General features: G+C 43.3%; 1 protein-coding gene across 5 annotated transcripts in view; it reads right to left on the bottom strand.

Annotated features, from left to right (window-relative positions):
- Nucleotides 1-13072, bottom strand: part of LOC136832177 (pseudouridylate synthase TRUB1-like) — a 54383-nt gene that overhangs the window by 8485 nt on the left and 32826 nt on the right. For 3 of the 5 annotated variants that reach the window (XM_067092932.1, XM_067092929.1, XM_067092931.1), the window contains exon 6: nucleotides 10934-11079. In XM_067092932.1, the coding sequence (XP_066949033.1) occupies nucleotides 10934-11079 (146 nt within the window). Of the gene's footprint in view, nucleotides 1-10933; nucleotides 11080-11876; nucleotides 12062-13072 lie in introns of those variants that run through there. The other 2 variants (XM_067092933.1, XM_067092934.1) reach the window with 2 other exon arrangements.

The following is a 13072-nucleotide window of genomic DNA, read 5'->3' as shown; positions in this document are numbered from 1 at the left end:
AAGAGACAGCGTCGGGGCGACGGGCTCTTACAATGTTCCCCCCACAAGCGAGGCATCGATGCGGAAATTGTCTTGGCGACAATTGTAGTTGGCTCGAAGGGCTTGGGCTAGGGGCGGGTAGGAGGCTGAAGGGCGGCACCGGCCAGCAGGAGCTCGAGGAGGACGGAGCTGGTTGAAGGTGACGTCGGATGATCCTTCGGTGGCCGGCTCGAGGGCTGAAGGATGACGGCGGCTGATCCTTGGTAGCCAGCTCGAGAGGGGCAGCAGCAGGCTGAAGGATGACGTGGCTGGTCCTTCGTTGGTCAGCTCGTCCAGTACGAGTGCGGGGGTGGCTTCAGGTTTCCTGGAGGAGGCATCCAGGGCTCCGGTGGTGGAGTGGGTCATCTCGGAGGGTCGGACTAATACTGAGAACTCAGGAACGGCGGGAAACAGCGAGGCGGCGAAGGGTCTATCAGCGCGTGGGTCGTCATCTTGGGTCGGCCGGGTCCTTCGGGTCACTCCAGGGTCACCAGTGTAAGGACTGGGATATGAGTGACATACTGGCTGGGTGTTAACTGGTTTATTGGTTGTTCCTTACTGAGATAAATGTACAGAATCTTCGAAGATGTTATTGACGCGTGCGAGCGGTAATGTAGCATCTACACACGGACAGGTAAAACAGAGATAAAAGGTTCAGACATCTGTGTTTGTCGGCAGACAAACAGATGGTGATATCAAGAGACATCATTAACATACGGTGATTCCACATCAGTGGAAAGGCCAGGAAATTCTACATATGGCCAATTGCATGAGATTCAAGACAGATTAATGGATACAATGCAATAGCATAATAAATGTGAAATGGAGAGACCTTTGGCATCTTCACAAACAGAAACATACACAGTTTGATACAGAAGATTCGTTGGAACATTATGAGTACATGATTAGAATGCTTGCATGGCAATGCAAGTAGTGGTGATTGTACATACATTAAGACAACAATGCTTAGGGAAAAACAGACGGAAATATTGTATGGTTGAAATCGCGTTCCTGTAGAGAAAGAAAACGAGACGCTCCTGTTTTGTCCTGTCGACTCCGATGATGACGATCGACGAACACACACGTGTTTGGAAGAGACAGCGTCGGGGCTCGACGCTGTCTCTTCCAAACAATCAGACGTTACAGTACCATCTAAAAGATTACCTTAATGGAGCTAAATAAAACTAGGAGAACAATACTGAGTTTTAATAACCCCAAATTAAAAGTTCAAAATATAATTAAAAAACTATAAGGCACCTAGGATATCAATGTTACAGGCAGGAGTCAGGCTGTGAAGCAGACCTGACCTAAAAGGCTTGAAAGCAGGGCAAGCAAGCGAGGCAGGTAGGCGAGAGAATATACCAATAGTTAATTTAATTAAGAATTACATTACAATAAGGATAAACAAGAGTTATATATACTAGTCTTGAGCTAGACCAGGAGGAACAATACTTCCTGCAGCTACAGTGGAATATTTAAGAGCCTCTAGGGACTTAAGATAATGGCGTTTAAATACTGTTGGTGATTTCCAGCCCGAATACTTTTTAAGGTCATCAAAGTTCATATTGTGAAAATAATTAGCTGAGGTGGCTACCGTCCGAATATCATGTACCCGAGGTACTGAATCCAGGTTAGCTTGTTTAATAAACTAAAGAATTTGTTACCTGATGGCCTTTAAGGAAATGGTACCCCCATTTTCCTTAACAAAAAGAGGGCCTGAAGTTCTTTTAGAAGTTCTATTTAAATAAGCTCTTAAAGTGTTAACTGGACATAAAGATAGATCCTGTGGAAGGTGAATAATCTTCCAAGGAGACCATCTATTTTGTGGATTCTCATTCTTTGCTATAAATCTGAGATCCGGAGACAACAGAACTTCTCCTGATGGGAGGAAATCAACATGATTCGGCCTTAACAGACTCGGGTATGTACATAATTCGTTACGAGTGTCTGATGCCAATTTAAGTACGTCATTTAAGAACCAGGAAACCGTGTGTGGACGGATTGCTGGTCTAAGACGAGCACATGCTTTAGGAATTGACGAAAAATATGAGTCTGTAAGGTTAATATTAAAGCCATGCAAAAATATTTTTCTTAAAGCAGATTTTGTTGTAATAATAGTACTAGTGGCCAATCCTTTCTCAAATAATGATCTGAAGAAAGAGATTGCTCGATTCGTGGTTATTTTCTGAGCTTCAGATTCCCTTAGAAATAATGCTAACTTTTTAACTGCTGAGTCATATTGTCTAAGTGTAGATTCCCTCTTATCTGATTCTATGAACAGTGCATTGAGAGGGTCAATGTTAGCGTCTTTCTGAGCTGCAAACTTCATGAAGTCCATAAAGCTAGGGCACTCAAAATTCTTGAGGAAGCTGACACAGTCCGAGCTTGCACTACTTGTGTCAATCTTGGATTGGGGATCTGTTTGTGCCGGAGCTTCAACTCCAGTAGAAGAGGAAACCAACTGCTCTTCGGCCAATTGGGTGCCACAAGTGCTACTTGACCTTTGAATGATCTGAGTTTGTGTAAAACTTTCATCAATAGATTTATTGGTGGAAACAGATAGATCCTTTGCCATCTGTTCCAGTCGATTGACATCGCATCTGTGGAATGAGCTAGGGGATCTAGATTGGGAGCAACGAAACACGGAAGCTTGTGGTTGCTCTCTGTGGCAAACAGGTCTATCTGGAGACCCGGTACCTGAAGACAAATCCACTTGAACGATGTCTTGTCCAAGGACCATTCCGACTCCAGCGGAGTTGTCCTGGATAGTGAATCTGCAATGACATTTTGAACACCTGCCAGGTGGGTAGCTGACAGGTGCCAAAGATGTTTCCTTGCCAGAGAGAAAATTGCAATCATTACATGATTTATATGGCTCGACTTGGAGCCCCCTCTGTTTAGGCAATGTACAACTACTGCACTGTCCAGCACCAGTCTGATATGAATCTGTCTGGCTGGACGTAGTTTCTTTAATGTTAGAAATACTGCCATTGCCTCTAGAATGTTGATATGGAACTGGCGGAATACTGTCGACCATGTTCCTTGAATTTTCTTGTGTTGGGAGTATCCTCCCCATCTGCTTAGGGAAGCATCCGTATGGATCACTAGCGATGGAGGGGGAAATTGAAGAGGCACTGACTGACCTTGCCAAACTCTTGACTGTTGACCATGGTCGAAGCCTCTTCCTCAATATTGGCGGAATTAGAGACATCTTGTCTCTGTTCTGCTGTTGGCTTGTTTCCGCCATACCCTGTTTATATCCTTCAGTCTGGCTTTTAGTAACAAGTCTGTTACTGAAGCGAACTGAAGAGAGCCTAGAACTCTTTCCTGGGTACGACGAGAGGCTCTTTTGTTCTTGAGGAACTGCCTGGTAGCTTTGGCTATTTTCCTCCTCTTGGCTGGTGGAAGTGACAGTTTGTGTGTGTTTAGGTCCCATTGGATTCTTAACCACTGAAATTGAGCAGCCGGAACTAGATGGAATTTCTTCCTGTTTATTTGGAATCCTAAGAATTCCAGGAAGTTGATTACTGTGATTGTTGCTTTTCGACATTCCTTGGCGTTGGATGCCCATATCCAATCGTCTAGGTATGCGGCCAGCATAATCCCTTGAGCCCGTAGTTCTTGAACTACTGTCTCTGTCAGTTTGGTAAATATTCTGGGCGCTATGTTGAGCCCGAATGGCATGACTCTGAACGAGTATGCTTGTTTTCCTAGTCTGAACCCTAGGTAAGGAGAGAAATTCCTCGCAATTGGGACGTGATAATATGCGTCTGAAAGATCTATAGAGGTGGTGACGGGCCCACGGGGAAGTAGGGTCCGTACCTGCGAGATTGTAAGCATGCGAAACTTGTCGCATTGAATGTATAAGTTGAGACGAGACAAGTCTAGAATTACTCTTTGCTTGTCTGAGTCTTTCTTTGGGACACTGAACAGACGGCCTTGCAATTTCAAGTGTCTGACTTTCTTTATTGCCTTCTTTTGCAGAAGGTCATTTGCAAAGTCCAGTAAGTCTTTGGATGGAGGTTGATGGAATCTGACTGGCGGAGGAGGCCCTCTGCTCCAGCTCCATCCCAGACCTTTTGAAATTATACTGTGGGCCCATGGACTGAAGGTCCAACGGTCCCGGAAGAGATACAATCTCCTGCCTACCTAAGGAGTCTCTTTGATTGGAAAAGGCCTAGACGCTGCTCTATCCCTGTAGGCGGCTCTGGCTCTACCACCCCTCGCATGCCTATTGTATCCGCGACACGCCCCCTGGTTTTCAAACGAGGCGTTGAAAGGCTGGCGGAGCCGAAGTTTGCTGAACCGGCTGTACTAGAACATATTGCTGCTGAGGCAGTGCCTTGGATGTGGAAGGCTGTCCAACCTGCAAGACCAGTACCGCCTGAAGCACAGTCTGAGCCTGAGGTTTCTGATAGTCCTGGAATCTCCTGAACCTCTTCCTTCCCTTAGGTTGAGGTCCGGAGGTCTCAGAGGACTTCCTTTTGAAAGGAAGACCCCAGCGAGAGCAAAGGCTCTGGTTCGCTCTGGTTACCTCTGCCAAGACGTTATTGACCTCACCCTCTGGAAAGAGGTTAGGTCCCCAGATAGAACTCTTCATGAGTTTATTGGGCTCATGCCTGATGGTGGCGTCGGTGAAGATGTGCTTCCGGCAGTTCTGCCTGCAAACCACAAAGTCATAAAGATCCAGTTGGAAGGATGCTAGTAATGACTTTGTAAGAACCTGAAACAGTGGTTCATCAGTATATACTAGTGCAGTCACCTCTGAGATGGTGACGGAATGAATGGAGCGACTCAGCCTGCATCTTGCCTCATACTCCGTCTTCAGCAGAGCCTCCGGGATCTTGGGAAGTTGCTCGTTGAACAGGGTGGAGGCACACTCGGGATCGAGTTTCCCACCGTGAACGTCGCCGGAGTTCCCAACCAACATTCAATCTCCGGGAAGAGGAGGGAAGGGATCTGTCTCCCGGAGTTGAGGTATGGGCTTGCCATCCATCCCAGCCTGAAGGGTCAGCTCTGCAATCTTAATAGTGCAGGGGGTCAGAATAGAGCCACTTACAGAGAACATAGTAAAACTTCCTCTAAAGGGAGTAAGTTTGGTGTTCTCGCACTCCCAGTCAGTGAGAGCGTGCATCAGGGTGGATTGAGCTTGGTCCCTATGAAAGATGACCGTTTCCTTAAGGACCTTATCGGATCTAATCCAGGCCTCCTCAGTTAACCTGGCATAGTCTGGATAGGGAAGCACTAGGTTGGCTGAAAAGAACTCTAGTTCTTCCAGACGACGAGTGCCCAATCCCTCTATGGTCAGTGTGTCATTATGCACCGGAGCATGCAGGGCCAGCCGCCGCGGGTTCCTCTTATCAAAGGGAGGCAGACTGGAAGCATCCAGGACAACATATGACTATTGTACTGCCTTGGATTGGATGAATCCAGCAAGCAAACTTTCCTGGGTCTCCATCCTCTGTGCCAATGACAACACTGACTGTCCTGAGGTCTCTAAGCTTGTGACAAGCTGAGACGAGAGATCTTGTAGCCCAGCTTCAACCTTTGAATCGAACCTCTGCATCAGCAGGTTGACGAAAGCCTCAGAGTCGAAGCTAGGTTGTGGAGGCTTAGCCATCGAAACTCTGGTCCTCTACCCCTTAGACGGGGGAGTAGCCTTACTTGAGGACGTCACTGGTTTGGGAGCCAGTGACGACCTAGAGGGAGCTGGCAGATTAGACCTTTGAGGTCTGGAAGGCTTAGGTAAGTCCTTCCTTTTCAGAGATTTCACCTTGGGGATAACAGACCGGGATCTGTCCCTAAGGTTAGCTGACTTGGAGAATCCTTGAAAAGAAGAGGACGAAGAAGGTAAACTGGATAAAATAGACCTACTCCTACTACCTTCACCTGCCTCACTTACTACCCTACCTTCTATCTGGTGGTCAACCACGCTCATCGGTTCAATGTGAATGTTGATGGCTGCTACATCTTCCGCCACCTCTTCGCACAGATCTTCGTCTTGGGGGGTCTGCGTCTCTTCCCTGATCCTCGTAATGAGTGGGGGCCCGTCCTTCGGTACTGCGGCGGAGATCCGAGCATTTGGATAAAGGAGATTGAAAATCTCCTCCGACAGTACATAGGGGCGGCCAGACTAACATTTCTTCCAAATCCATGACCCAGGTCTTCAGGGTCTACAGCGAAGAGGCTCGGATTGCTTGGTTAGACTGGAAGAGAAGGTAAGACTTGCTAAAATATTCTCCAATTTTTTCGCATATATCCATATTGAGCCGTTAAAATCAAAAAGGGACTAAAGATTAGCCGTCTCTTGTCACTTACCGACACATCTGTTACCAGCTCATAAAGGGCGTAACAAATCTCACAGCCGTCCGGGTGCCAAACAACTAGGTCTCCAACTTGCACCGCACAGCTGGAGTGTGAGCGGCACTTCTCGTGTCCGCAGGGTTGTTGGAGGACGGCCGTGCAACCTGGCTCCTGACAATGTGCCATCTGTAAGTGGAATGATGGTACATGAGTATCATCAAGGCAGGACCCGCCGGAACCGAGTCCGGCAGCAAAAGTCTATTATAACATAGATTTATGCTACGGAATGGTTCACAGCCGTCCAGGTGCCAAACAACCAGGACTCCAACTTGCACCGCGCAGCTGGAGTGCGAGCGGCACACCTCGTGTCCGCAGGGTTGTTGGAGGACGGCCGTGCAACCTGGCTCCTGACAACGTACCATCTGTAAGTGGAATGATGGTACATGAGTATCATCAAGGCAGGACCCGCCGGAACTGAGTCTGGCAGCAAAAGTCTATTATACCATAGATTTATGCTACAGGATGGTTAACTAACTGATATTTGTATTCTAAGCAAGTACTCCATGTTACTCCGTCGTGACTTGTCACTGAAATCTCGTTGTGTCACACAATTATGGAACCGGCGTAATATGAGCGAAAGAGTGTGTTCGCATATAGCTCATCTCTCAAATCACCCAAGGCAGTAACCAAATAATGGAAACCGTAAAATATGCCAGAAACCATACCCACCGGAGTGGTTAATTGGACAATAACACATGAGAAACCCGACTTGTCCGGCGGAGACTCCGACACCTCAAGCAGGCGTTGTACATAAAGTACCTTTAAAACAACTAATTCTATCGTATCGTAACTCCTTTTTGCTTTCACGGAACAGTGTTTGACGCTCCAGCTACTAACTACTATAAGTAATTAGTAGCGAGCTAACGAGACATCGCCCGAACTAGTCTGGCCCGGAAAGGGAAAGGGAGATGAGTGGCGGAAACCAGGCGGAACGGCCACCGGTCAGGTGGATGCACCCTCCGAGAAGCCGAATGCAACCTCCTATGCGGAGGTGCCGAGCGCAAGCGATCGGCTTTCCTCTTACGAGGATGTCGCCCAGGCAACGTCGCCAGATTCTACTCGTTCAGGTAAAAAAGGACTAGGCTATATACACGACAAAGCAGGAGGTTAAACCTCTTGTTCCTAGCCTACCCTCCAAAACCAAAGCTTTGGCCTGGTCAGGAAGGCTAGGATCGAGCGCTACAGGTGTGGGGAGAGAAGAACCTACGTACTAACCTAGCCTCACCCTCCAAAACTGAATCGGCCTGGTCAGGTGGCTAAGTATAAATTGAGGAGCCCTCTAACTATCCCAACCTCACCCTCCAAAACCTAACGGCCTGGTCAGGTGGGCTAAGTGTGAATGAGGAACTCTCTCACTAGCCTAACCTCACCCTCCAAAACCTAATGGCCTGGTCAGGTGGGCTAAGTGTGAATGAGGAACTCTCTCACTAGCCTAACCTCACCCTCCAAAACCTGACGGCCTGGTCAGGTGGGCTAAGTGTGAATGAGGAACTCTCTCACTAGCCTAACTTCACCCTCCAAAACCATGAAACGGCCTGGTCAGGTGAGCTAGGTAGCCTGAGCATTGTGTAAAGGCGCATGTCATGCCTAGCCTAACCCTCCAAAACCGTATCACAGTCTGGTCAGGTAGGCCAGGCTAGTAACTACCTATTAGTACCATCCTTGTTACCAGAACAAATATAATATAATGTTAACCACCCATGATGTGGGTTAGCCTAAAGATATATATAAACATAAATGATTCGGCGGCAGAGAAGGAACCCGAAAATCATTTGTAGGTAACTTTAGGTACCAAGGTGGCCTACCTCTGACACTGAATCACTCACATAATACACATAAGCTATAATCATGATAAAAATAATAACACCATCGAGAAGGCACCAACTCGCTGGTGGAGGAAAGGAAACTAATAAAAAGACTCAAATTCTATGATCAGAAATAATTGAGCCTGGCTCAAGCCATGATACAAAGGTTCCATTGCCTCTTCACCAGCGACGTGGTAAATTCTCCAAAATATGCTCCAAAAACCGAAAAGGAGTAATTGGATGGTATCTAGCAGAAATTCGTTCTGCTAATGCGGAGACTGAAGGTCGAAAACGCAACAAAGGCAAGCATAGCCTACGCACCTGGTAAACATATATTGCATACAGTTCATAAAAACTGTGCCTCTCGCGTTCATAAACCAATCAGAAATAATACTCAACTTAGATGGTGTGATATCCTCACGGGATGACATGATTAAAGCCGTAATTCGATTGAAAACACTAAAAGAAAAAAGGGACATGGTGTAAATAAAAAATTTATGCATGTCACACTACATTACTGCATTAGGTACAATATTGTATGTGCTGCACTAAATATATGTCAATGAAAATACTGGAGAGAGAGAGAGAGAGAGAGAGAGAGAGAGAGAGAGAGAGAGAGAGAGAGAGAGAGAGAGAGAGAGAGAACACAATACATGCGAAGTGTTTCATGCCCTGTGTTAAAACAGACACACACATGTTTATGAATTTTCTTTATATTGCATGACTTTTGTAAATTTCATGTCTTGTAAGTATACCCAATGGTAAGTGGAACTACTGCGATCAGCTATGTCTTTGTTAGGCTAAACTGTACAGTACTGTATTATATATAAAATATTTTTAGGAGCAATGATACATAAATTACTGTTTTTGACTGAATGGAAATTACAAAATACTGTAGAGTATACACTATAAATTACTTTATATAAAATTTTTATATACTATACGCTAAGCAAGTTGCTCCAGGCTATGATATTGTGCAAGCTGCATGCCAATTTTTGTTACTAACAGGGAAGGGCAGACCCTAAATTGTCCTTTAAGTTGAATGAATACAAAGGGAGAGGGAGAGAGAGAGAACAGTGATCCAACTGTCTTAAACCATTGTAATTTAGTCCTCAATTTTTTAAAAATTACTGACTTTTCACATAAAAAATGTAACATTAAATAATATACCCTACCCTTTTGTGGGTTAGTGTTCATTGAAAAAAAGAGTAAGATCTTCAATCTGGCTACGATTTTCCCTATCATTAATTAGTCTTCATTATTATTACCCAGTTTGAGGTAAAATTGGCACACTGTAGAAAAACATACATCTCTACATGCACCCCCAATTCATAGAATTTTTAATTTTCTTTATTTGGATTAATGAATACATTTTCAATTATGATAAACTTTCCTGTATATAGTAATAAAGATGGGGAAATGTGTTCTTGTAAACAGACCTAAGCTGATTTTACCTTGCCCACTCATAAAGTCTATCAGTGTCAACAAATAACACACCATTACTCAAAGTCAGAGCCCAATGATGGTTATATGGTTTCTGGGTTTGTAGTCAATCAACTGCTGAATGTGACGAATGGGAGAAACTTATTTCCAAAACCATTACCAATGAGGAGCCTCTTTTAGAATCACTAGGAAAACTAAAATCATGGGACCATGTTTTGAATGCTCAGCCTTGTTCGGCTCACAAAGGAAAAGTACATTAATAATACTTCCTTGTTCATTTTGAATACATCTTCTTGCAACTTACTATACACAGATATATACACTGTTTCCATAAAATACAGCTCAGCTTTGTTAATAACTACTATAGCATGAAACTCCCCTCCCTGTGCACCATAGGTCTAACCTTCTTTATTCTTATGATTTGATTTCCACTTACTTTCATGAAAAAAGCAATATAAAGGTTATTGTTGAGATCAGCATGAAAGAAAGACAATGACAAGTATGCAACTTTTGGACCAGAATGGAATTTTGAGAGTTCTGACTGAGTCAGTTGTATAATTTTTTACAATTCCACTGGTGACATAATGATTTTAATCAATTAGAGAAACATTTACGAAGAAAAGACATAACTGAAACTTGTACTCATATATTAGACACTGGTAGCAGGAACGGGATATGCTTCTAAGAAATCCTAACAAACCTATGAAATGACCCAGTTAGTTCTGTTTCCTATCATATAGGTTGTCAGTTATAGAATGCTTATATATTTTATGGGTGTTTGCGTAATATATATTGCCTATCAAAATCAAGAAATTCTACATCAGATGAGTGCAGAATGCCATATTGGGGTTAAAGCTATAGCAGTTAATTTTCAACTGAAGCTCTCAATACGCATGTCATGTTAGATAATTTCCCGTGGACTGCCTCCTTCTCTGGTTGTTCTATGTTTACCAGTATTTCTTAATGGTATTTAGTTTTTACAAGATTAGAGCCTTCATATATCTGTAGTAACTCAACAGGACATATTTAATATTAAAGCTATTTTTAAATTTTTTTTGTATAATCACATGTCTTACTTGTAAATACAATAAGAGCTTTAGCAGGAATTCAAAGTTAATTTGAGAGCATTTGAATAAAATTGAATTAAGTAATCAGCAACCAATATCACCAGCAGTTTTGCCATGACAGTGTTAAATGAAGACATTTCAGGGGCAGACTATAGTTTACCCAGTTACTGTATTATATTACAAACATGGATAACATATTGTGATAGAATATTTGAAGTACTTATACAACATACAAACCTTGGCCAAGATCATGTATTAAACTACGGATATAAAAGCCTGGGCCAGAAGAAACAGTCAAGGCAAAATATGGTGGATTAAATTCAGTCAATTTCAACTCATAACAGTGAACAATTCTTGGCTTTAATTCAAGTTCAACTCCTTCTCTGAAAATAAATTTGTCATATTAATACTATTCAAAATGCAGTTCTACCTGAATAAAAAATGAAATGAAGCACAATGAAGAGAAAAATGATACTTGGAGGTGTCAAAGAATCACTGATCTCTAAATTTCAGCAAAGTAAGTACAGTAAACCACCCGTATTTGCGTTCTCATGATTCGCGGACTAACGCATTCGCGGGTTTCTGTGGAACTATCTAGCCATTATTCGCGGAAAATTCGCCCATTCGCGGTATTTTTCACTGAGAAATATTCACTAATTACTGTATTTTCACATAATTTTCATGAATAAATGCACTTTTTGTGATAAAACCGTTAAAATACTCAGGTATATGCATTTTTACAGAGTTTTTCTGTGTTTAAACTATCAAAATGGGCAGTTCTAAGTGTTTTTAGAGGGGTTTTAAGTATTCGTGGATTTTAGCTATTTACGGGGGGGTGTGGGACGCATCCCCCGCAAATACGGGGGGTTCACTGTAATACTATATATATGATATTGTATATGATATATCTATACAGTACCTTTAACTTCAGATGGTACCAGATGTGGCATTAGAATTATGTCTGTAAATAATATTGGCAAAATTATTAGGAATTGTCTTAATTATGATGAATCCCTGTAAATGCCATTTCAAATCTACAATGCTAACTTCTCTCAAACATTTTCTGCCTTTCATATGTTCAAAGTAAAATATTACTGCAATGGCCATTTCCTTCCACTTCTGTTCATTTTATACCTTAATAAGACCCTCCAAAATGACATGTTTAAAGTAAAGTTTTTTTTAAATATACAAACTAGAGCCTTTTACATAGGCATAGCCTTCACCACAAGCTGGAAACAGTCACTGAACTTCATAACAAGGTGAGCTACCTGGTGGTTACAGGGGGTAGCAACTGCTGTCTCAGCATTTCTTCCTTTGGCCTTAGGGATAAAGCAGGTTGGCTGAAGTGGGAACTGGTTTGCATACCTATAAAAATAAAAAATTATTTATAAATTTAACATTTGTTCCAGTGGAAAAACAAGCCATCACCTAATGCAAGAAATTCACTCCTTGGGTGGGAGGCCATCACCATCAAATGGCTGGAAGTTGTAAACCCATCTGAAAATGTTGTGATCCTTGTCGAGAGACTTAGAAAGGGAAGCAATGCCCCATGTAATCTACTACTTGATCTGGCATAAGGATGACTGACTGGTAGAGCAATGAGCTGGAACAAAGTTGTCCAGTACTACAGGAGTAACATCAGAGAACCATTTGCTACCGCTATAAGGGTTGCATTGGGTAGAAGGCAGCTATATCCAATGTTAGGAATAGAGTTTTACTGCAGGCCCCACCCTGTTTAAAGGAAGAGTAGAGGGAGTTACATCTTAACTGCCAAAGTACTATGACTGGTTGCTCTATCAAGTAGCCATCTACATCTAGGCCCCATCCAGCATGCAAAAAGACTAAGCTGCTGCTCTGCAAAGGGAGGAAAAACAAAGGATGGAAAGAAACAGTCACTCTACCATTGGCCTCTGCCTTCTGCTCTCTAAGTATCATAGGCAAGGTACTCTGTCCCAAATGAGCTGGATGCTTAAACTGATGAGCAGCCACCACAGCTTCCACAAAAAAAAGGAGTCTGAAAGCCTGTGGGTGAAGTCCCTAGGGATGGTTCCATGTTCCAGATTTCCTGACTTTTGCCTGTACTGTACAACTAACTATTTATTGGAAACATCATAGGCTCGTCTGAAACATTGGAAAGCCAGAAAAAAGGGGTGTTCCAAACACCTACTTCTTGTGTTTGCCAGTGCTTTCAAGAGGTGACGACACTCCTGACATAAAAAGTAGGGTCCTACTTCAGTAACATTAACAGTTGAAATTTGTCCTAGAAGCCTCTTGTCTGAACCATCAAAAGGTCCATGACTTTTCACCACAAACCCAGGAATAAATAAGCAAGAGGGCAATTCTAACTTTAGGAGTACCATATGAGAAGGCCGAGAT

This window comes from Macrobrachium rosenbergii, chromosome 49, assembly GCF_040412425.1.
Source record: "Macrobrachium rosenbergii isolate ZJJX-2024 chromosome 49, ASM4041242v1, whole genome shotgun sequence".
In the NCBI taxonomy this organism is placed as follows: Eukaryota; Metazoa; Arthropoda; class Malacostraca; order Decapoda; family Palaemonidae; genus Macrobrachium; species Macrobrachium rosenbergii.
Note: the sequence above shows the minus strand (reverse complement) of the source record. Positions and strands in the feature narration are given on the sequence as shown.